The 26,388-nt window shown below is 41.0% G+C and overlaps 1 protein-coding gene across 1 annotated transcript in view; it reads left to right on the plus strand.

The window, feature by feature from the left end:
- The first annotated feature begins 1,260 nt into the window (after positions 1 to 1,260).
- Positions 1,261 to 26,388, plus strand: part of LOC137257570 (uncharacterized) — a 57,093-nt gene continuing 31,965 nt past the window's right edge. Inside the window, exons 1-8 of the mRNA XM_067794895.1 lie at positions 1,261 to 1,347; positions 9,075 to 9,203; positions 9,671 to 9,858; positions 10,583 to 10,692; positions 11,402 to 11,455; positions 11,933 to 12,055; positions 12,998 to 20,718; positions 20,902 to 25,784. Coding sequence (XP_067650996.1) covers positions 9,103 to 9,203; positions 9,671 to 9,858; positions 10,583 to 10,692; positions 11,402 to 11,455; positions 11,933 to 12,055; positions 12,998 to 20,718; positions 20,902 to 25,784 — 13,180 coding nt within the window. The 5' untranslated portion in view covers positions 1,261 to 1,347; positions 9,075 to 9,102. The remainder of the gene's footprint in view (positions 1,348 to 9,074; positions 9,204 to 9,670; positions 9,859 to 10,582; positions 10,693 to 11,401; positions 11,456 to 11,932; positions 12,056 to 12,997; positions 20,719 to 20,901; positions 25,785 to 26,388) is intronic.

A 26,388-nucleotide genomic window follows, 5' to 3' on the forward strand; every position in this document is an offset into this window, starting at 1 on the left:
ATTTTTCAGGGCGTTATCATTGGCCGAAGCCCTCGGTCTTTTCAGTTAATGAAAGACCTCGGGCTTCTGCAAATGATAAAGCCCTGAAAAATAGCGTTACCCTTATAATATATTCTGCAGCTGGCAGGACAAAGTCACATGATCCTTGGCCGTCATTATACTGAAATGTAATACAATGTATTACCAACAACGTACAAATCTGTTATAATTAAGTTACAGTTAATATCATATTTGAGGTTACACTTTCTTAGTAAGGAACCGTTCGCAATTTATTACACGAGGGGATGTGGAGGTGTGGGGATTATGATCTCGATTTTTACCGAAAAGCATGAACAACACCCCCCTTACCATACAATAACCGACCACGGCTTTCACACAAAAGTCGGCTAACCGATAGTTAAGATCACATGCTTTGTGAGGCCATTTGCACAGCTTGTGTTGTCGAATACTTTCAATGCTCTGGGTGCTCTTGATCGGGGTCCAAAACCTAAGATTCTGGGGTCGAATCCCGGCAGAGACTCGGCGCAGTAAATGTTCTCGAATTTGTTCTTCACTTAGAAAACTTAATCCGAAATATAACAGTTGTTAGATTTTCCCAGTTTCTAAAAGGCATGCATATGCAGTTAATGTCAAGCTTGGTAGAACTGTATTTCGAGCTGGCAAAGAAGGCTGGATCAGATTGTTTGTTTAATCATCGATCAGACAGTGTGGTTAATCGCGTGGTGAGGAGACAGTCACAGGGGAATGGGAGATTTCACTGGGGTACATACTCGGAGACAAGTTGTATGAGATTGTCCTGGAGCAAGTCATGAGTTAGAATGAGGATTCTGAAGGAAAGTCTTGCAGAGGTGGGCAGCCAGTGTAGAAACTCTATGACTGGTATGATATGGTCATGACGAGAGGTGCGGTTGATACGTCTGACAACGGAATTTACAGTTCTGATAAACTTCTTTGAGTGGCGTGATTTAGAGGTTGGAGGGTAATGTGTGAACAAGCTTTATGGATGAACAACTTCTTTATTCAGAAAATACACGAATCTATATAGAAACGTCGTATCATCTGAATAAAGAAGCATTTTAAATATATTTGACAGAATCGAATCCTACGGTGGTGGTATCGTAGTTAAAAAAATATTGATAATGGAAAGATTATAATGTATTTTGGTTAATGTCTGTCTCACATAAATTGTGTCGTTTTTCGCGATCCTCTTCCGATTCATTTCTGGATCGCTTTTCATTACTGCAACAAACCGGAAGCAGTGTCAGGCGGGAGACTGAGGATTGCGAAAAGCGAAAGGAGACAGGCATGTTTGTTAAAGTGCCTGATACCGCTTAGTTTGCCAAGTAGGTCAGTGTATTTTACCCTGGTCGTAAGTATGTTACTGTTGACATACAGAGAGAGCACTTCTGCGCGCTGTCATGAACAAATGAAAGATATAGATGAGTTGTCAGGTGGCTGCGAGTTGATCCCGCACCAGTCTCAGGTCACAGATCTGGCATCCACCATCTCCTTTGGAGTACGCATGTGCTCGTGATAAAAACGACCAAGTTTTTACGAAACAAGTCTAGATATAGCACCAGGAATGCTTTTCCTAAGTAGTAAAATGTATTGTGATATAGACCCTGAGCTGTCAAAATGTGTAGAGTCAGAGACCCACTAAAGTGAAGCTGCCAGCTTGCACCTAGAATACCAGCTATATTGGTCCAGATAACTAAACTATTCAACATGCGTTTTTAACTTTTGAGTCTCATCTACTTCCAGTTAGTACCAAAAGCCATCTATCTGCAGAATGCGGAACACACCCGTACAACACCACTATCAGTTTCCCAGATTACGCCTCAAATTGTTTGGACAGTTGTGCATTGTTGTGCAATTGCGATTTTTGCTATCAGATAATTCACATTTTGTAGTATGTTCTGGTATGTGAAATACGGTGTGAGTTTAGAATATGTTTGCTACCTTATTTTGTGATGAGTGTTAGGTTTGAGTTTTTTAACTTCAAGTTAAAGGGTTTGGGTTAGCCTTTTTTTCTCCTGACTTGAGTGGAGAACATAATTATCCTACAGTGGCTCAAAAAAACCCTGATAACTTTAATATTTTCTTGCATTTTGCTTTCATCTTGATGCATATGGCAACCTGTGAAGGTCTAGAATATTGGCCTTCTGTAACCCATGCGTATTGTAAGTGGCGACTAATGTGATCGAGTGGTAAGACTCGCTGGCTTGGTTGAGACGTCATTGGTTCCCAAGCGCACAGATCGATGCTCATGCTGTTGATCACTGGATCGTCTTGTCCAGACTTGATTAATTACAGGCCACTGCCATATAGCTGGAATATTGCTGAGTGCGGTGTAAAACTAAACTCACACACTCCCTGATTTATGTGATGAAATGGAATATAAATGGGAACTAGCAAACATAAATTGTTTCTGTTCAGCAATTTGCATTATACTGTACAGTAACGTAATATGATGAGTATATTAATCCACAGGCAGACTGTAATGCAAATAGCCCAGGTAGCATGCCATTATCACTGGGCCGATGAAATTTCGCTCCTGGTATCAACGCCAGCCAAACGTAAGCAAGCTTCAGTGGCTTTGAATCAGCCCTTCATTGGCTCTTCATTGTCATACCTCATTGGCACTGCATTGGCCCAGCGTTGGCATGCTTTATAGGTACTTTAATATTAAACTAGAGGGCAAAAGAAACAGTCCTAAGCTGAAGTCACTGATATTACAGAACAACAAATCACCATTGTGTGTAAGGAAAGAGAATTTTGAAAACAGGTGTATGACCAACAGTTCCCATCCACTTACAGGAAGTGATTGTAGGCTAAGTTCACTGTAAGTTACAATCAAAATTTACATTTGGTTCGGACCAGTTGTAAGGAGCTATGATCATTGTAGTCTGAGACACAACTGCATTCAAGTTAATATCTGTTTCACTCTAAATAATCAGCTTTAGGTTTCAAGATTGCTTTAATATTGCATGAAACTGTATGGTTTGCCTCAACACTTCAACAACAACAACAACAACAACAACAATAACATGGAGAATGCAGCATAGATTTAACATCTGAAACCATGAATTAAGCATGGTAGAGAGAGTCTTGAAGATGACCCCTGTCCAGGTCGCCCAACAACAAGCACTAGTCAGGAAAACATTGACAGTGTGCATAGACTTATGCTGGAAAATCATCGAATCACACTCCATGAGTTAGAGGAGACCACAGGCATTTCACATGGATCCATCGAGACAATTTTTCATGAACATCTCGTCATGTCTAAGGTGTGTGCAAGATGGGTGCCAAGAATGCTTACAGATGAAATGAAGCAAACAAGGGTCACCATAAGCAACGGCATGTTAACCAGATACAAAAAGAATCCAGAAGATTTTCAGTTTATGCTAGTAACCTGTGATGAAACCTGGATCCACCACTATGATCCTGAGAGCAAACAAGAACCCATGGAATGGAAACATGTCACTTCTCCCAGGACCAAAAAGTTCAAAGCCTCCAGATCAGTGCAGAAGGTAATGGCGACAGTCTTCTGGGATAGCAAAGGCATCATCCACATAGATTACTTACCTAAAGGAAGAACAATGAATGGGGAATATTACACTAACTTGTTGAGGCAAGTGCAACAGTCAATCAAGGAGAAGCGCCGGGGCAAGATCAGACATAGTATTCTTCTACATCAAGACAATGCTCCAGTACACACCTCTCGCGTTGCAGCTGCTGCTGTCCATGAATGCGGGTACGAAATATTGCTGCATCCCCCCTACTCTCCAGACCTGGCACCAAGTGATTACCATCTGTTCCTAAATCTCAAGAAACACTTGCGTGGTCGTAGATTTCAGGATGATAATGAGCTTATTACTGCTACTGAGGCTTGGTTTGAGGACCAAAATGGCGCCTTCTACAGAGATGGCATCAGCGCCTGGCAGAAAAGACAGAACAAGTGTCTTGACTCACAAGGGGACTATGTTGAAAAATAAATGTGGTTCATACCAATATTTTGTGCTTTTCTATGCAAGGCTCAGAACTTATTGACATCCCCTCGTATATCGGTAGTGAACCACATTGAGCCGATATAATAAAGTACTATTCCCACCCGGTTCAGTGTTGGAAGATGTCTGCAACAACAAACTCTTTTGATAATTAAGGAAAGGATAGTACAGAAAGGTGTCTGCATGCAATTAGCAGTGGCCATGACCTTTTCAATTACGCAGAGGCAGCTAATCTTACTTTTTACACAAGATGGGAGTGGTTTCTTTTTGCATGTTATCTTTATACCATAAAGTCTGACATGCTCATTGTATTTAATGTTGTGACATCGCAGAGCTCCACATACTTTTTTTTTTTGTTCAGGATTTTGTCTTAGTTTATTTCTAAAATAATCAACAATCAGATAGCTTGCAAGAACAAGTTTCTTTCTCATTCTTTAACCTCAAATTGAGTTGGGCAAGAGACATTTGAATCTAAACATTTAAGATATAACATAAGTAATCATGGTAATACATGGAAAATACACTGAGGCATTTAAGGTTTGTTTGAAAAGGATTTTCACAATAAGAATAAATAATTATCAGTGAAATAGGGTTCATTTTTAGTTGCTAGATCATAAGGAATTTTCCCTGAAATTTTATGTTTTGATTTTCATTATAATTTTGTCACTAAAAAACTCTCAAATCTGTTAATGTTTTTTCTGTATTTCAATATTTTCATAAAAATGGGTTGGCATTTCTGTGGTTGCAATATCACATTCTTGGTTCATAAATCAAAAGAGTTGGAATTTAGAATCGATTTTTGTCGTTAAAGATTATTGGGATTTTTTTTTTGCATGCAAGGTGTGATTGAGAGAGGTATGTTCTGTGTATTACCCATGTCAACTGTAGACAGGAGTCGAGTTTAAGTAGTTTCTACCTCCTCTGTTGAAGAGTTTGATCCTGGTTGAGATCTTAAAACTTGCCACCTAAAGATTGTCTTTGTGCAAGTGGACTACGGCAAGTGTATGGTGATGATTGATTGTAACTAATATTGTTCTGTGCAAGTGGGCTTTGGATTCTTTGATGTAAGTCTCAATAAATCCATCGCTTCTGTTTGTATCTGCTGGAATGCATGTGTCTCATATTTACCCTTACTGTAGTGAAATAACAATGTTCCATATTAGAACAAGTTATAAATTTATCTAGATTCCCCAAGCACATTAAAACCTAGTTTGTTCGATGCCTAATCATATTGTATAATTGTCTAACTTTGTTGGTCTTTTTTTTGGTTGGGGATGTCAATGTGGGTAGATTTGACACCAACATGTGTAAAGTTGAGTTGGAAATATCTTTGCCCCTTTACAACAAACATGGATTACAGGGGTTCGTTGGTACAATTCTAACCTGGAATCCGAGTTTGAATTGATTTCAAGATTGACAAACTTCATGGATAACAACTTCTTTATTACGATAGCGCGACGTTTCGGTACAGATTCTTGCACCGTTGTCAAACAGAAATGCCACTCAGAGAAGTGGAATTGATTTGTTAAATAGTTATTGCAGCAAGTGACATGATTCACATCTTACCCTCGGAACAATTACAGCTTCAGTGTGTTTTTGTTGTGAGCATTGTTACCAGATTCATTCAGCTTTTGATCAATATTTTCTTTTCTCCTTGGCAAAATGTTTCGATGAACCAAGTGAACCATGAGATATATATTAGCCCTACATTTCCTGAACAAAGACTAAGTAAATTTTAATAGATTTTTCTGTATCCTGGCTCATGCTTATTATGTTTGTCTCCTTCTTTCCGAACATAGTGGAACACTTGAATCCCTTGAATAAACATGGTCATCAAAAACTGAATGAGCATTGCTGAATACCAGCCAATGCCCTGTTGTAGCGCAGGAAACACGTTTATTTCAGGCTCTCGTTTAGAGTGGAAATATGCATATCCACAAGAATATATTGATTCATTTGGTAAAAATTAGAGAATACACAATGTAAACACAATGTAATGTTAAATTAATAATATGTATTCAGAAATAACAGAGAACAAAACTAATGACGATAAGTGCCTCTGATGTTTAAGCTGTGCATATGCTTACTTGTGCCAGTAGATCGAAAACCAAGCATATCGGCCAATATCCACCTGACTTGAAATCTGGTTAAGTATATACTGCTTGTCAATGAAAGCTGAATTTACTTTTGTATCCAACAACATTAATCTAAATTAATATGGGGCACACTCCCTTAGGTCTCCTTCACAATAATATACATGATGTTCTCTGATGGAAGCCTACCATCACCGAATCAAAGAGATTGAATACAGTTCTCTAATTTCTCAAAACCTTGCGATTTCAGAGATTCAGAGTAGCAAGATAGAATCACGTAAATATCAAAATGTACACAAATGAAACAACAACCAGGTGATAATGACTGTTAAGTTAAATGTCACATGCAAAGTATAACACAACTTTGCAAATTCTGATACCTTTCAGTATGCGCTTATCAAAACAAATTATCAAAAATGCCAATTCAACCTGTCAAGTTGATAAAAAAACCAGGATGAGAAAAGTCCGCAAATCAGAGTTTAAATAGTTCACTAATTTTCCCCCCAGTGCTGGGTGGAAAAAGTGGTTTCAACAGGTGTGCTGCTCTGCGCTGTGCCCATAATGCATGCGTAGTGAATATGTTTGTTGAGCTTGAAACAACATGTATGCCTGGAGTAATAGGTCTTGAGCAGTAGTCTAATCTTGGTTGTGCACAAAAACAAGTAAATAATCTACTCGTTAGATGCAAAAAAACCATGTTGATTGTGATTCTGTGTCACAGAGAAAACTCAATGTCTGGTTTATTGACACTTAAATGTCTGCCATCCTCGATATCGCCAGAGTTTACGTTCTGCTAAGTCACCACTATACCCTGGATGCATCTACGGGTCGGCCCAATAATTTTATTGCCTCCCTTTGCTGGTTCCGCATTCTCACAATAGCCAATCAGCTAGGCCACAGTTATAACCAAGCTTGCCAGTGTCAACAAAGGTAGTGGTGTACAACTGCAAAGGTTTGCTCGCAGTGTGACTCACATTTGGGGATAATCATACAGAAAAAGGTGCAAATCTTAAAAAAAATATGCAAGAACTCCTACTGCCTCTTGCAGAGAACCTCTACATGGCTTGTATTCCCAAGTTTAATCGCCAAGATAGATCATGCAAAAAGTGAAAAGTGAGTCGTGATCGGTTTGCTCAACTTCCCAGCGCAGACACCTGATTGGATAAAAAGTTACAGACTCGGTTCCAAATGAAATTTAGAGACTCAATTCTGCATAGCATATAGTATTCCCAGAAATTATTGAGAATCATGTTGCGTCATGTAACTCATTAACTTACATAAACATGTTAAAACATCATCCTTTTACAGTCTCAGTCTTGTAATAGCCTGAATACGCCTAGGTACACTACCCATCAAAGTTTGTAGATAATTGTGTGACAGGGTATCCCAATATTGGACCACCTCGGCCTTCATATCTTCAATATTTCTCAGTCCCTTTTGGTTTATTCTGTCCTTCATGACTCCCCACACATTCTCAATTGGGTTTAGGTCTGGGCTGTAACTGGGCCAGTCTAAAATTTGAACATTTTCGCCCGACAACCACTGTTTTGTGTAGCGCGCAGAGTGTTTTGGGTCGTTATCATGCTGGAAAATCCAATCATCTTCATACAATGTTTGTGCTGTCAGAAGAAGGTGACCATTTAGAATGTCAACGTATCTTTCTTTTGTCAAGTTTCCCGTGAAAACACACAATGGCGTCACTCCACGAGCCGATATGCCACCCCACATGTGAAACTTCGGGCTATGTTTTGGTCGCTGGTAGATAGGTTTGACAGTATCTTTGGTCCAAATTTTCACACAATTAGGGAAAAGCCAAACAGAACTTTCATCCGAAAAGAAAACATTATCCCAATCTTGATTTTCATGAGCCCGACACCAGTTTAAACGTTTTTGCTTTTGTGCATCTTTCATCAACGACGAGGGAATTCCACGTTTTTTCACCCAATTAAGTCTCTGTAATTCCTGCCTAACTGTTTCATTGCATACCTGAGGATTTCCTCTGCTAATCATTTCATTTCTGATGTTCTCAATACTTTTCAATTTGCCCCTACTCACAATCTACCCAAGTCTTCGGCGATCCACAACACTGAATTTCCTAGGCTGACCTGCCCCTGCTTTGTGCTCTATCCCGGTTCCTGTTTGTATATTCTTCAAAGTTCTGTATACTGTAGACAGAGGAATACCATGTCTACAAGCTAACACTTTAGCATCAGCCTCACCCCTTTCAAAATCATCTAGATTGAGCTTTCTTTTCTCTCTTGCTGTAAATTCTGCCATGTCAACACAGGAAGCCGTCTGCTCAGACAAGGGAGATAACTCTTGATGTAATGAGCTGCCTTCTAAGCCTTCAAGAGTTGTCTCCCTTATTTAGTATGCTTAGTGCATAGTGAAAGCCCTTTTTCCAATCTTAGCATCATTAGAAAAAAAACAAAGATTTTCTCAATAATTTCTGGGAACACTGTACATCTGATATCCCAACACAGTATTATTTCCTAATTGTATGTCATGAGTAAGTGATAATTGTTTTAATTATGTTTGATTTGTTGTTTGCAAGTGACCTTTAAAGTTGTCAGCAACATATATCAAGAATAGTTCACTGGATTTTCTTTAAAAAAATTCAAGACTTACCTTTAATGTTTTTCGAGTAGCAATTTCTTTATTACAACTTCTACATATTTTGTACACTAAGACATTCATGTCAAGGTCAATGTTCGTGTTTGAATTATTTGTGTGTTGGAACTACCACAGAGCGAAGTATCAAGAGAGGTTGACTGGTCATTTAACTTCATCTTAATGTACGACCTTCACTTTCATTTCTTTTTATGTTTGATTTGACAATTTGCGTCTGGAGGATTTTGTTGTCTTAGTGACAGTGCTTATCATTTATTATAGTTGCTTTTATATTTCTCTCTGTTTAAATGCGATTTCGTGACTATTTTTGTCAGAATAATAATGTGACATCTGTTGATTTCAGATGTCGAAGTAGTTGACTATACAGGAAGATGGCGGACTGCCCGAGACTGAACAACAGTGGTCTGCCTCTGTACCACCTGTCCCGGTTTGGACCTCCAGCCTCGTTGCCGACTGTGCCTGATGTCATGGAGTAAGTTGGGAGAAGCTTTCAGTGAGGAGTCTAGTGGTTAGGGTGTTCCCTGGTCCTGCTGAGGACATGGGTTTGACTCTCCACAAGGAATCAACAAGTAAAGCCTATGTCTAGTGTTCTCCTTGTTCTTGCCACTTCTCTTTTTTCCCTCTCTCCTCCCTCTCCTTTCTGTCTCTCCTTCCTCTTCCATTGGTTGGTTTCTTCGTGTGATTGAATCATGTTACATCTAGCTGTTTCTTACTATTGTGTATTACTCGTCTGTTGGAGCTACTGCAGTGTAATATTTTTATGGCACTATTAAACTAGTGTAATTCCTTCGTAATGTAATTCAGATTTATGAGTTCAAGGAACTGCCACATGCCATGTGTGAATGTTTCAAGGCATGTGTTTTTTGTTATAACAGCAAATGCTTCTAGGAAATATAGATGTAAACCAAAATATGTAAAATTCTGTATTGTAATTTTCAGCTTGAACAGGGTAACCACAATTATTGGGCGGAACCCACTGCAGGCAAATTATGTCCTAGACTCCTCCAATCCGTTACAGCGGGGTTACATCTCCAGACTGCACGCACGTATCATCCGAGAAGGCAACCGACACAAGCTCTACGATGACAGCATGAATGGCGTGTTCATCAATCACATCAAGATTACTGGTAGGATGTGCTTTGTTAACTTCTTATGTTAAGTACATGCAGGAGGGCTGGGAGGGCTGATTCATGTAAGGTGGGGTTCTTGGGTAAGCCAAGCAGAGAAAGCATCAGCTGATTGCAGCTGTGACTCCAGTTGAACAATCACTAGATTATTGTCAGAAGGTAACAATACTGATTTTGGAAGGTGGATGTTTAAGTTAGTCAGAATACTTGTATCAAAGTAAAACTTTGGTCCATTCATATATCTTGATTGTTCATCCTTTTGTGTTGTGTCTAACCATTTTTTTTGTTGGTCGCCTCCCTTTTGACAGAAGAGTGTTTGACTATTCAGATATGACATATTTTTTATTATGCTTCAAGGTTTGTCTGTGCCATATCTGGCTCATTGGTTTAACCAGAGACAGTATGCTGATGGCATAAAGTCCTGCAACACTCTGATTGAACCTTCAACATCAGACTGACATGATTTAACTGAAATATTGTTCAAACTACTGTAACAAATAACTCGCTCGGCTTGCAGCAGGACTGCTTATGCACTATTCACTTATCAGTTTATTCTTTTCCATTGTCTCACTAACCCACTGACTCATTCACTCACTCAACAAAGAAAAGGATGCCTGGGAGTTTTTTTGTGGTTGAGGATTGTCAGGAATATACTTGACCCCTGCCCTGATACAAAAGACACAAGATAACTGGAATCATTAGCAGTGTGTTTCCTTGCTTATAGGTTTTGCTATTCTGAATGAGGGTGATCTCGTGACTTTTGGCCATCCCAATGGGAAGAATGTCCCGGCTGGTGCCAGGAAGAGACAAGCTGATTCAGAGTACCAGTTTCTAGTGAGCAGACGGGTTGTTGGAGTGGCACATGTTAATATTTGATCATGTCCTATGGATTTGTTCATCATTTGTGGATAGAAGTTGGATATTTCTACAGCAACACTGTATTTGAATGTAGACTTAAGGCTTATCTTTGCATTATATAAATATGCAAGTAATTTGAACAGATATGAACATTTCTCACAAGACTTAAAGAAATTCCTCTACACTCTGGATTTGGACAAGCTACAGACTGATCCTGCCTTGGTATCATTTATTGTTTATTGATAAAATATCAGGCGTTATTTTTTGTAGATATTTCTTGTCATGTAATAGTTCCATTGTAAATATAGTGTTTTTGTGGGGATAAAAAATTCCGTCCGTTGATGATCACATATTGTACATCATGATGATGCTGATCACGTGTTGCGATGACATCGTGATGATGCTGATCACATATTGTGATGACATCATGATGATGCAGAACACATATTGTGATGACATCATCATCATCATGGTCATTAGAGAACAATGCTAATCATCTCCACACCTGTAGAAACTAATCCAGGTGACTCAGCTTCTTGATTTTCAAAGTGTATAAACCATTCTCACCTGTAATACCTGACTCACTTGCTTTCTCTTAATGAATTCCCTGCATATGACATGTCAGCCATCAGTAAATTCAACTCAAATCATGCCAGTGTTTTAGAATGGTTTGAACATGTTGTAGTTTGGAAGATGTGACTGTAGGCTGCCTGGACTGCCCCCTGCTACCACACTGCATGTGAGTACTTGGGGAACATCAGACTATGTTAGTATTAGGCTTTGGCTTAGTATTAGTCTGCATCAAAGCATCCATGGAAATGGCTTTTTCTTCATTACTCATGAATTATTATTGAACAAGTTGAAGTCAGTTGAGTGTGGTATGTGTTGATATGTGTTGGCATCATACACGATCTGGTCAGTATTGATATTTTGACCCTGTGGTTCTTTATCTTTTGTTTATAACTGATGTTGCATCACAATGCTTTGCAGACCACAATGGTGTTACAGTCAAATGACATCACAAATTCAAAGTTATAGATAGAATCTCATTCTCTAGTATTTCAATATGAATTACACCAATACTGGTAGGAAACATCATGTTGATGACTTAATTCTAAAGACTCTTTGTATGTCATATTTGCTTTTTCAATGTTTGCCCTTGTAGTTGTCCTGTTAAACTCCATGACTAGCTGTTATGTAGGCTGTGTTTTTCCAGTCATCAACACCAGCACCTATCTCAGAAGTCCAGATTCCTACACGATTACGTGAACCAAGGCAATGCCAAGGGCAGACAACCTGTGCTGACCTTCAAGATGGTTCTTCAGTGTCTGCAGAACAGGTATGACCATTCATGCCACACACAGATGTTTTTGTCCATTATCTGCAACACTTCAGACATCTTCACTCAGTCAGTTGATGTGCACCTGTAGCTCAAGTTCTATGTAAAACGAAATCAGTGTAGAACTCCTTTATTTCATTTCGTTGTGGCCAGTTTCATGGTCAGAAAGATTAAAGACACGAGAGTTAAGATGAGAAAATGTTCTTACAACGTCTAAAAAAAAATCCACACCACTGATATAGCATTGTCTGATTAGCTGGTTTGGAATGTCCTTTGTTTTAGAGTTAGTGAGTAAATATTTTCACAATATAGTTTTAGCACTATTTCAACAATGTTACTGTTACATGTGGGCTTCAGGTATTGCTCCCGTTTGGAAACTCAGATCTGGGGTGATGCCTTTAGCAATATGCCAGCAATATCGTGGCGGGAGACACCAGAAATGGGTGTCACACATTGAGTCCATGTGGGGAATCAAACCTGGGTCTTCAGCGTGATCAGCAAACGCTTTAACCACTAGGCTACCCTGTTGCCCTGAGGGATGATGGGGTAGCCATGTGGTGAATGAAGGTGTCAAAGACCCAGGTTTGCTTCCTTTTGTTGACTTTGTGTGAACACCCTGGCAGGGACTTGAGTATTGCTGCATACAGTGTAGAGCCATACTTTCCCGCTCCCTTTGTTGGAGTCATCTACTTCCTTCAACATCGTCGTTGTGTGATGATTAGTCTTGTGTGTGGGGATTTGGATTACGTCATTCCTGAAACAGTGAAATTTTACCCATCAAAAGTGGAATGTTTCACATGTTTGGTTATCGAAGATCATGTAAAGCCACCAAAGGTTTTAATGCTGGGGTGCAATGCAGAGACTCTTCAACCTTGCAATTATTAGTTTAATTGTCAAAATATTTGTTAATGTTTGCAAGAGTTTTCTTTCATCACATTTCAGAGATGCCACATTACATCAGATTCTGCCACCTGTACAGCTTCGAGGGAAACACCTGCTGTCACAGAGACTCGAGCCAGTGAATTTCAGCAAGGGGGAATGAATGTGTTTGATTCAGGACTGAAAACCAGACAGAGTGATGGTGCCAGAAACTATGATGATGCAGCTGCATCAAGGGTTGCAGGTTTGAGAAATAGTCCAGAAGCAGCACATTTTGTACATTCATGTCCCCTTGACAGTAAAAGTGTTTTTACTAAAGTTGAAACTGACACAGAAGACTTTTTACCTGTTCCAACTGGCTACCGAACTGAAGATGAAAATGATATGTGCCTCACTGATGAAGCACCTGTAGAAGTCATTGAAATTTTCAGTGATTCTGAAGAGGATCAGAGAGATGACTCCATGAAAGATGAGGAAAGTGGAATCTTTGTTAAAAGAGAGCAGACAGTCAGTTTTGAAGTTCATGATAGTGGCACAGATATGCTAAGGAAATGTCATCAGTCAAGTGGCTTATGTGTGAGTGGTTGTAGCGATGTTCAACCCTTGTCTAAAAGATTGAAAATTGATCCTTCAGGCTCCCAAAGTGCTGCCGATAAAATTTTGTCCACAAACACTGATATGTTTTGTGCTAATTCAACTTCTCCAGTGTTTTCAACTTCAGGTAAAAAACGTAAAGTTGTCTCCCACAGGAATTCTGGAAACAAGAGACCGAAAAAACAGTGGACATTTTCTGTTCCAATTGAAGTTGCTTCTTCCAGTTACAAAATGGTTGAATCTTCAGAGGAGAGTAACCCAAACAGTGAGAGTGAAGTAACAGAACAGAGTGCATCTCTTTGTAGCTCTCGTGAACCTTCACTTGAACCGTTAGAAATCAATTCTGAACAACCAGGGTCATTTCAGCTCTCAGAATATTCCTCTAGCATGGAGCAGTTAAAGAAACGTGTTCCAAAACCTTCCTTTGAAGCATCAGAGGATATTTTAGAATCTAAAGACTCATATCAGAACTGTGAAATGATAAGCTCAAAGGATGTGACATCTGTGAATGCTGCAGAACCTCAGTTTGTTGCTGAACCTTTATGTCCACCATCTTTTGTTCCTAGTGTTCAGTCTTTAGAAATTCCTAAAGATGTTCCTGGGACAAGTGAGAATGATTCTGTGGTAGCGAGCAGGAAAGGAATGGATGGAAGGCATATTTCAGAAAAGCCTCTGACCTCTTCGGTTGTTGATCCAGAATCCTTCCAAGTAACTCTTTCACAAACACCAGATGGTAGAAATTATTCAGTTGGAAAGGAACAAGAACCTCATGAGCCCCATTTGTCAGAAATATCAGCTGATAGTTCTGTTCTGTCTGTGTCTTCAAGTGCTGATGTGCCCTTAACTGAACCTATGCCCAAATCAGAATCCATCCAAGGAGCGTTGGCTGAATATTTAGAAACTCCAGTAGATAGTGGAGAGGATTCATTTAGTCGGAGACAAGACACTAAAAAGTCCCATGCTTCAGGAACTTCAGCAGGTACATCTGTGCTTGTGGCCTCACAGGCTTATGAAGAACCCACTGTTGAACCCTCACCTCTAGTTTTTGAAACAGAAATCAATGATGTTGATGTTTCAGTGGATGAAGAGAGTCCTGTACATGATGCCGTCAAGGAAATAGTGCCAAACATTGATGCTTCCATGCAACTCAGACCACCAAAGCCAGTCTGTGATGACATCCAAGTTACAGTGGTCAAACCTCTTGAAGACAAAGCTGAGTCTGAAAGTTGTGTGCCTTTTAGTAGTGAAGTTATTGATTCCAAATACTGCCGTCAGGAATCCAGACCTTTGGACACAAATCTGACAGACAAACAGGCAAAGCAGTATCATGACACCTTGAGTGATGATATTGGTTCAGATGGAAATAAGAGTGAAGTGACCATTGATCTGACAACTCAACCTGAACATGTGCTCAACTCTTTCCACCAAGAACATACCCTTTGTGCCAACAGCGACATTACAAATCCTTTACCTTCAGATGAGGTTGTGAGTATAACTCTGTCCTCGGTATCTTGTGATAGAGACATTGGAGGTGTTGGAGAACATGAACAAAATGAGATTGTTAAGAAGGCTGTGCATGATCATGAGGTATGTCTTACCATGTCAGCCCCTCCATATTGCCTGGAGAAAGATTTGATCACCAAAGAGCCAGAGGCAAGATTGGTGAGTGAAATGGATGCTGTGCCAAATGTAGTAAGTAATCAGACAGGTGCTACTTCCTGTGAACAAACTGATACTGTGATAAACTTGATGTGTGAACAAATAGGTGATGCTCAACAAGTGTGTGTGCACTCCGATGATATGAGTGAAATGACGAATAGTCCTTGTGGTGTTGATTTGGAAACTGTTGTGCACAAAGAGGAAGAACGTCATATTGGAATAAATGCTTGTGAGTCAACACATATGGATGGTGTTAGTGAACATGCTTCATGTCAAGATAACAAATATGACTGTTCTTCACCTCAGGTCTTCCATGTTTCTGAAGTTACACCTGACATAAGAGAAATCCAAACCAGGGATGTTTTGTCACGGTCGGAAAATCAGTGCAAAATTAAAGGTGCTTACGCTACAGACACCAAGGACCAAACCACATCTTCCACTAGACATTCAAGTATTTCCAATGTGAATAGTCCAATTTTGTTGGAGGACCAACTTATTTCCTCAGAAGAAAGACAACTTAGTCAGGAGGAAGGGGTAACCCATGTTCCTGCAGCTAAAGATAGGTCAGAAATGATTGATATGGAGGGAGGAGAGTTGAGTCGAGACATAGGCTGGCAAGGCACAAAATCAAATGACCATGTTTCAGTACTCACGGAAGATGTAGATGCTAATATAGATGTAAATCCCAGTGCTGCTACACATACACATACTAGCCTGAGGAGATATCAAGAATCAGATGTGCTTCTAGAAGACATTTCTGCTGAAACTCTTAGAGCCCTGCACGGTACTGCCAAAGAGGTGAAGAGGGAAACAATGGTGCAAAGTGAGTCTTCTAGCTGTAATGATATGGCTGTGATACCCTCTCCTCGGAAGGGGGTGATAACAGTGGACTTGACTGGAGATAACGATATTGTTCTGAAGGGCTCACCTGGAAAGGTAGTAACAAAAACTGAATCAATTGAAGATGAAGATTCCGTTTTGATGAACTTGCCTGGGGAGGTGGTGACACCTATGGAGATCTCTGAAGGTGAAGATTTAGTCATGATTGAATCACCTGGAAAGATGATTACAATAGCTTCAACTGTTGATGAAGAGGTTGATCTGAGACAGTCACATGGAAAGGTAGTGAGGCAAACTGAGTCAACTGAAGATATTGTGATCAAAGAAGAGGATGAAGATGTCCTGAAGGTAGTGACAAGAAATGAGGCGTCTGTAGATCAGGATATGTCAGTGGACACTGTTACAGCTGTAGACGTGATGAAAGAAATGATGAAAAGGGAATCAAATGAAGATGAAGATTCTGCAGTGATTGACTCTGGGAATGTTATAACTCCAGCTGACAAAGTGAAAGATAAAGTTGTTCTACAACAATCAGCCCTGAACACTATAGATGATTCTTTTGTCATGAGTTCACCTCAAAAGCTCACATCATTTGATTTGGCTGACAAAGAAGATGTTGTGAAGGTCTCATCTGGGGATGCCACTGAAAATGAGAGGTTTCAAAGATCACACACCCCTGAGTCCACTACTTGCAATATACACCTTTCAACTGCATGTCACAGTAGTGTTCAAGAAGACAAAGCCCAAGATGTCAGAGAAAGTGATGACAGCAGTGCCTTAAAGAGCATAGTATCTGCTTATAGCACCATTATTTATGACCATAAAGAGAAGAACACATGCAGAACAGAAAGTATGAGTGCTACTTTGGAAGAGAAGATGGCCTCTCAAGAAAGTGGTAACCTTGATTCAGGGAAATATTTACCATGTTCAGCCAGAGGTACAGGGTGTGAACATTTCAGACTGAAAGGCACTAACCATGCAGAAATAAGTCAAAAGAGTGACGTTATGGAGCCATCAAAATCAGCTAGTGCTATTTCGCTGAATGTGGATGTTGATAGTATTGAGGATGAGGATGAATTGTCTCCTGTTATTCCCCATCAAGAAACCTTCACCAATCTGAAGAAAAGTGAGGAAGATGACAATGCAGTATCTGACCATGACTTCTCAGAATCACAAGCAGACTTACATCTCTACCTCAGTCAAGCAGAAGATTCACAGGCAATGACATCTGACAACTTTGCAGGTCAAGGTGACCATGGTTCATCTCTGACTTTGTTCCATGAAGTGGTAACTCAAGATCAAGAATGTCAGGGTGAGATGCACTCAGATGTGACCAGTGGGTCAGAAGGTCAAGGTGAAATTCAGGTAGATGTGACCAGTGGAGACCCTAAAGATCAAGGTGATATTCAGGCAAATGTGACCAGTGGAGACCCGGAAGGTCAAGGTGATATTCAAGTAGATGTGACCAGTGGAGACCTTGAAGATCACAATGACATGGAGGCAGATATGACCAGTGGAGACCATGAAGGTCAAGGTAACATTCATGCAGATGTCACAAGTGGAGACCCTAAAGGTCAAGATGACATGCAGGCATGTGTAACCAGTGGAGACCCTGAAGGTCAAGGTGTTATTCATTCAGATGTGACCAGTGGAGACCCTGAAGGCCAAGGTAACATGACAAAAGATGTGACCAGTATAGAAGCTGAAAGTCAAGGTGACATACCAGCAGATTTGACCAGTCGAGACCCTGAAGGTCAAGGTAATATTCAGGCAGGTGTGACCAGTGGAGACCTTGAAGATCAAGATGACATGGAGGCAGATATGGCCTGTGGAGACCCTGTGGGTCAAGGTGACATACCAGCAGATTTGACCAGTGGAGACCCAGAAGGTCAAGATAACATGCATGCAGATGTGAATAGTGAAGATCCTAAAGGACAAGATAACATGCAGGCAGATGTGACCAGTGAAGACCTTGTAGGTCAAGGAGACATGCAGGCAGATGTGACCAGTGGAGACCCTGTAGGCCAAGGTAACATGCATTCAGATGTGACCAGTGGCGATCCTGAAGGTGAGTGTGACATGCAGGCAGATGTGACCAGTGGAGATCCTGAAGGTGACAGTGACAAGGAGGCAGATGTGACCAGTGGAGACCTTGTAGGTCAAGGTGACATGCAGGCATATGTGATCATTGGAAAATCTGAAGGTCAAGATGACATGGAGACAGAATTGACCAGTGAAGACCCTGAAAATGAAGGTGACATTAAAGTAGATGTGACCAGTGGAGACCCTGAAAATGAAGGTGACATTAAAGTAAATGTGACCAGTGGAGACCCTGAAGGTCACAGTGACAAGGAGGCAGATGTGACCAGTGGAGACCTTGTAGTTCAAGGTGACACGCAGGCATATGTGATCATTGGAAAATCTGAAGGTCAAGATGACATGGAGACAGAATTGACCAGTGAAGACCCTGAAAATGAAGGTGACATTAAAGTAGATGTGACCAGTGGAGACCCTGAAGGTCAAGATGACATTAAAGTAGATGTGACCAGTGGAGACCCTGAAGGTCAAGGTGACATTAAAGTAGATGTGACCAGTGGAGACCCTGAAATTGAAGGTGACATTAAAGTATATGTGACCAGTGGAGACCCTGAAGGTCACGGTGACATGGAGGCAGATGTGACCAGTGGAGATCCTGAAGGTCAAGGTGACATGCCTACAGATTTGACCAGTGGAGACCCTGAAGGTCAGTGTAACGTGCATGGAGATGCGACCATTGGAGACTATAAAGGTCAAGGTGAAATGCAGGCAGATGTGACCAGTGGAGACCCTGAAGGTCACAGTGACATTCAGGCAGATGTGACCAGTGGAGACCTTGTGGGTCAACGTGACACGCAGGCATATGTGATCATTGGAAAATCTGAAGGTCAAGATGACATGGAGACAGAATTGACCAGTGAAGACCCTGAAAATGAAGGTGACATTAAAGTAAATGTGACCAGTGGAGACCCTGAAGGTCACAGTGACAAGGAGGCAGATGTGACCAGTGGAGACCTTGTAGTTCAAGGTGACACGCAGGCATATGTGATCATTGGAAAATCTGAAGGTCAAGATGACATGGAGACAGAATTGACCAGTGAAGACCCTGAAAATGAAGGTGACATTAAAGTAGATGTGACCAGTGGAGACCCTGAAGGTCAAGATGACATTAAAGTAGATGTGACCAGTGGAGACCCTGAAGGTCAAGGTGACATTAAAGTAGATGTGACCAGTGGAGACCCTGAAATTGAAGGTGACATTAAAGTATATGTGACCAGTGGAGACCCTGAAGGTCACGGTGACATGGAGGCAGATGTGACCAGTGGAGATCCTGAAGGTCAAGGTGACATGCCTACAGATTTGACCAGTGGAGACCCTGAAGGTCAGTGTAACGTGCATGGAGATGTGACCATTGGAGACTATAAAGGTCAAGGTGAAATGCAGGCAGATGTGACCAGTGGAGACCCTGAAGGTCACAGTGACATTCAGGCAGATGTGACCAGTGGAGACCTTGTGGGTCAAGGTGACATGCAGGCATATGTGATCATTGGAAAATCTGAAGGTGAAGATTACATGGAGACAGAATTGACCAGTGAAGACCCCGAAAATGAAGGTGACATTAAAGTAGATGTGACCAGTGGAGACCCTGAAGGTCAAGGTGTCGTGGAGGCAGATGTGACCAGTAAGGACCCTGGAGATGGAAGTGATATGCAGGCAGATGTGGCCAGTGAGGACCATGAAAGTCAAGGTGACATGCAGGCAAAAGTAAAAACATTTGGAGAACCTGAAAGTAATGGTGAGACTGATATTCAGTCACATGTAACACTGTACGATGACCCTGAAGGTCAATATTTCAGGCAGCCAGATGTGACTTGTAAGGACCATGAGGATCATGTTGGCATGGAAGCAGATGTAGCAAAGTCTAAAGACACTGATGGTCAAGGTGAACCACAGGCAGATGTAACAAAATTCAGTAAGACTGAAGTTCAAAGTGACACTGACATTCAAGCAGATCTAACAATTTGTGATGACACTGAAGGTCAAAGTGACTCTGATATTCAGGCAGATCTAACAATGTATGATGACACTGATTGTCAAGGTGACATTGATATTCAGGCAGATAAAACAATGTATGGTGACACTGATATACAGGTCGATCTTACAATACATGATGACATTGAAGGTGAAGGTGACAATGAGGCCACTTACATGATGTCAAATGTGACAGTTGTAAAGGACTTGAAAGGTCATGGTGATACAGCAGTGAAACAAGCTGCCAACTCCACTGATAATGCAAAAGTGCATGATGAGGACAGGTGCTTGAGTAGCCAGTCGAAGATAAGCCAGAAATGCAGGGAGCAGGAAGAAAGTTTTGATTTCAGTATGCTGGGGACAGACTTCTCCGCATCAACGCCAAAACCAGTTTCAGATTCCTTAGTAGTGAACTGTGATGACCTGTCGTACCAGAAGGATGTTTCAGCAGAGCCCAGCCCCAGTCGCACTTCAGATGTGAAAGAGGTCAAAGAAAGTGAGCATGATCCTGAAGGATCTGCTCAAGGAGAAACTGGATTGGGATTAGTTTGTAAGAGTGATTGTCAAGCTACAGATCTTCGTAGTATCCCACTGACAGAGAACAGCTGCACTCGCAGTAGTAAGCGAGAGATGATGAAATCATGTACATCATCAGATGACACTGATCTTCGTAGTATCCCACTGACATATGACACTGATCTTCACCTTCAGTTGTCTGGTATTGAAAGCCAGGCGAGCAATGTGGAGTCATGCTTTGGGGTGAACAGCAGCCCTATCAGCAGTAATAGGAGCTGTATCAGTAGTAGTAAGAAAGAAGTGATGAGATCATTTACATCATCAGATGATACTGATCTCCACCTTCATTTGTCTGGTATTGAGAGTCAGACCGACAATACGGACTCATGCTTCCCTAATCTCTCTCAACCCGAACTAACACCTTCACCAACAGGAACTGATGATCCTGGGATTGTGAATGACACTCCAGAGAATGACAGCCATGCAGCCAGGCCTCACAACATTGCTTCAGGAGAGGAAGCACTGCTCTCAGATGAGGATCTGCACTTGGTGATGACAACATCGGATGAAAGTCAGCTACATAATGATTCTGCTGTTTCAGGAGAAAGTGCTGATGATTGCTTTGTGAGTCCTGTCATAAAGTTCAAGGCATCAAAAGAGTCAAATCATTCAAAAATGCTTGGAAAGATTTGTGAAAGTGAGCCATTGTGTTCTTCCTCTGTTGAACAGCACCAAACCCACCCTGCCTCTGACCTCGAGAGTAGTGCAAGTCAGTTGAACCTGTGGCAGGAAGTGTCTCAGTCTTCTTGCAACAGTGGCAAAGGTGATCTGACTTCAGAAGACATTTTCCAAGGGAACATCACAGATGATGATATTACTTGCACACAAGAATCCATCATGAGTGGCATTGCTCCTTTAGAGCTGAGTAATGATGCTGATGAACCTGTGGAGGCAAGTGGAGAGACATCTCAAGAAACTTCTTTGCTTTATAAACAGAAAGTTGAAGCATTGCCAACCTTTTCATTTTCTGCAGAAAGTAATCATGACACTGTTTCAGAAGGTTTTACAGAAAACACACGCAGTGTGGGGATTGAAGATCGGTCATGTGATAAAGGACATGGTTTTGCCAAGTATGGAAGTCCAGGTAGTGGTGTGAAGATCGTGAGGGAAGACTTGAGGTCTAGTTCTGGCGCATGTTGTGATGACCATACTGTCAAGGAAAAGTCCTCAGCAATCAGTCTTTACAAATCCAGGTTTGATTCAGAACCCACCTTTATTGCAGAACCACTTTTCAGAGTTGATCACACGAACACCATCATATTTGATGCCATTGATGATGTACAAAGTTCTGATTGTAGACACAGTTTCGGTGAAGATATCAGTTTTCATGAAAAATCAAACATGGATGAAAAAGTTCCCGGTGATATTGATATGGTTAAGCATGAACAGGCTTGTAATCTATCTGCTTCAAAAAGCGCAGATTCAGATGGTGAAGGTACTGAGGAAAGAGACAGTATTTCAGCTATTGACCCCAAGAGTGCCAGATACAAGACTACCTTACTGCAGCCAGAATCTTTGGAAAATAGTTTCAAAGAGAATTTATCTCATGCTTTTGAACAAAATGTGGTTAAAGTTCCAGATTTGGACGACTTCTCAGGTCCTGAAACAATAACAAATGAGCCCAAGGAAACAACATCAAGTCTGCCAGAAGACTACCATACAACAGAATTCTCAAAGAAACCTGATGCATCAGGGATGAATTTACCGTCCATGGAAGTCAATGAATATGATGGGATTGAATCAAGATTAGTTAAAAGTGAACAGGTAACCAGCGATGAGGATAGGATGAAGATGATGAATTACATTGACTTTGTTACCGAGTCTGAAGAAAGTCTAGCAATCATCGATCTCAGGGATGACAGAACAAAGGTGATTGACGTGTGCTCTTTGTCTCCAACTGACTGTCAACAGATGAGGGGGCTTGACAAGGTGGCTCCCCCCGACAAGAATCATGATGAGATGGACTGGCTCGCAGATGATCATCATCAGGACTGTAATCGTGATGGAGTGGTCTTTGGAAAATCTTCCCTTCCATTCCTTGGTCCCATACATGTACATACAGATTATGAAGCCACAGAAATAAAAGGCCGTAAACTTATATCTGATGCGGACAGAGGTTGTAGGGTGGCTGCAAGAACTTCCAACATTTCTCAGTGTGTGTTACCAGAGGAACAGTGCTTGCAAATGATGGAGGAATGTTGTTCTAATGCTCCAAATAGCAGAAAACGCAAAGCATCAGAAGACAGATCAGTCGAGAAAAGGTCTTGGCAAGCAAGTTTGTCATTAAAAACATGTTTAGGAAGTATGGTTGCAAAATTTTTCTTGATCAGAGAAAGTGTCAAAGCACATATTGCTTGTAATCCGACCAGTGACAAACAGAAATTGTCTTTCACTTGTTGGGATAGCAGTGAGCTTCAAGAACAACATGGCCTCAGTCAGAACAGGCAAGGCATTATTGGTGGCAAACACAACCTCACTGGAAAAGGACAAGGCTTCAGGGATGACCAACATAACCCTGGTGATGGCAGCCCAACTGGTGAGCAGCACTTCAGAAACATTAGTGATGATGCTGCGCATCATGGCCTCACAGAAGGGCTTCAGGAAACAAAAGATGAACAAGGCATCCTTTTTAATGTGAATAATTCCAAAAGTGAATCATGTCTTACCATCAAGCAAAAGATGACATCAGCCTCACATGTTGCCTCCGAAAATGTAGTCACAGCCAGAGTTAGTGAACCTGCAGTAAATGTTGACAGCATCAGAGAGGAAGCTGAGTCAAAAGTATCCCCTAGTGTTGTTGACCTTGAGAATGATATGCTTGGAAGTCCAGCACAGTCAGCATCTACTCTTGTCATGGAGGAGATTCATGAGAACCTTCTGGCTTTAGAACCTTCTGGGATTAATGTTGATGGAGATGGCGTTATTGTCATTACAGACTCAGATGATGAAGTAGACACTGACAACATCCTTTCTATGGAAACATCAAAGGTTATTGCTTCTGAAAAGGACAAGGAGATATTTGATCAGGATGACCACATGCTTCTTGGGGAGACATCAAATATTATTGACGAAAGCAAGCAGACATACTATAGGGATGGTGATATTGAGCTGAAGGGGGAATCAAATGCTGATGAAAACACTGAAGTGTCAGGCAGTGAATCCTGTCTTGCAGATGACCCAGTCAAGACTGAGGATGTGTCTGATAAGCCAGAAGAAGACAAACAAACAGATCTTGATCACGATAGCAGCATTTCAGAAAGAACCAAAGAGCCAATTGATCAGGATGATGATGTGTTTCACAAGGAAACTTCATGTAGTGATACCCCAGAAGAAAGTAAAGTGACTTACGGTCAGGATACCAAAGTACACAAGAATTCCTCAAAGGGTGACATTGCAGATGGAAGCAAAGGGATGTTTGATCAGGAGACATCAGTCAAGGACACCCATGAAGGAAGTGGAAAGATGTCTCATACTGATGATGATGTACTCCTCAACAATACCTCACATGGTACTGTGCTGGAAAAATGCAAAATGACCAATGGCAAAGACAAGGAGATCTCTGCAGAAGATACATACCATAGTGACTCATCTGCAGAAAGTAGAAGTATGTTTGAAAAGGACATGGATATAGAGCTGGAATGTGATGAAGATGACTTCTGTACGGATGAAGACACACCAGAAAGTAAAGAGACAAGTGAAGAAAGTTGGAGGGCTGATGCCGAGGATGAGACTGATGAGTCAAGCACATATTCTTCTGAACACTTGACAGTCTCAGAGGATATTGAGGCATATACTGATGAGGACACTCCAGACTTTGCTCTGGAGATGAAAGCAGACACAGATGAGGATCTAGTGAATCAGTCTTACAGTCCTAAAGACATCCTTGAAACATCAGATCAAAGGTCGTCCAATTCATCACAAGGTAGTGCACATGAAACATCAGATCAGAGGTCGTCCAATTCATCACAAGGTAATACACGAGAAGCATCGGATCAAGAAAATTTAACGAATACGTCGGTTAAACACAGCTCATCACCTGATGCTCATATATCAAGTAGAAGTGTAACAGATGTGCGCAGATTGGCCAGTGACCATTCAGGGACGTTACCTGACACAGCTTCAGAAATAGGAGACGATGCAGAGAACACTCCTGCTGATGCATCATTGAGTCTGGGCAGTTCATTGAGTGTGCACACCCTTGAGAGTGATTATGACAGTGATGTGTATATAACTGAGTGTAGGCTTGTGGTCAAAGCCCCTACTGTGAAGACTGAGCATGAAGATGAGGATGATGATTCACACTGTGGTAAAGGTGGGAGGCATTCTTCCAAGAAACAAGAACCAAACTTTGGTTGTGGTGATGATATTCAGATGGTGGACTGTTCATCAATTATGGAGTCTGGTAAGTCAGGAAACAGGCATCTGCAGAACACTGGAGCTGCTGACAGCTTGTTCGACATGGATATTGTGAATAATGGTGAAAATGTTCATTTGAATGACAGTTCAGGGTTTGAAATCAAAGATCAAGGTGATACTGAGATTGATGCTGGTGAAGACATTGAAATGTCTGGTAGTGGAATGTATCTTACAGTCAAGGGTGAAGATGTATCTGATACGTCAGGAGACAAACGATCAAAGACTGGTCATACTGAAGAATCATCTGCGAAAGAAAAAGGAGGAAAGAGGAAAGAAGCCATTTCTTCTAATGAAGTCCATGTCACTAATGTTCCAAGTGATGCTGATGCAGTTCCAGCAGATTCGTCCAGAAACACTTCAAAGGATGCCACTGATCTCAGCAATGCAGATAATCATGAGCTCACACATCTGGATTTTACCCAAGAGCTTAGCTGCTCCAGTACAAAGACAGTGACATCATTTTCTGATGGAACAAGACAGACTCCCAATAATGAGACCACTGTGTCTCCATCTGTTGCTGTTGTAGGAGAGACATCTGATTCTTCAACAAAACAGTCTTGCATTCCAGTGCATCTTCAGATGGACTTCTCAGAGGATGTGGACTGTACCAGCAGTCCAGGTGTGGATGTGGGCAACATCATCGCTGGTTTGGAGCAGGACAGCAGTGACACAGATTCAGACAGGAGATGCCAATCAGGTATTCAGTCGCTACTAAATATCACTAGATAAAAATATATTTTGCAAGAATTTGTACAAATATGCATAGAGTCTGAGAAACAGGAGTGTTTGAAAATTTTAAATTGTACTGAGGCTGCTTAAGAAAATTAAATGTTTCTTGGGCACATTTTTTGCAATAGGACTTCTTTTTCATTAATTTTTATAGAAAAAACGTGACGTGGGAAGAACACATTTCTATTTTTGTTCTCTTAGAAATACAGCTTGGGAAGATTCAGTCAGCCTCTGTGTTACAGACACTCATTTTTATAGTGGACAAATGGATGGTTGGGACGTGGACAAGTCAAAATTATTTTTATTAAATGGCACTGAAAAATTGTTAAATGCACACAATGCCCAAGAAACATTTCACTTTTCATATTTAGCCTAATATACTGAATGAACAGCATAAGAAACTCTTAGCTGTTTAATAGAAGACATTAACACGAGCACTTACTTTTGTGAGATTTCATTTTTTCAAAACTTGCGTTTCTTTTGCTGTTCAGTATATATTGACCTAAGTTAGAATTAGTCTTCAGCTACCTGAACTTTCTGTTATAGATGAGTAACGGGTGCTCATGTTCGCT

This window comes from Haliotis asinina, chromosome 12 (genome assembly GCF_037392515.1).
Source record: "Haliotis asinina isolate JCU_RB_2024 chromosome 12, JCU_Hal_asi_v2, whole genome shotgun sequence".
NCBI classification, from domain to species: domain Eukaryota; kingdom Metazoa; phylum Mollusca; class Gastropoda; order Lepetellida; family Haliotidae; genus Haliotis; species Haliotis asinina.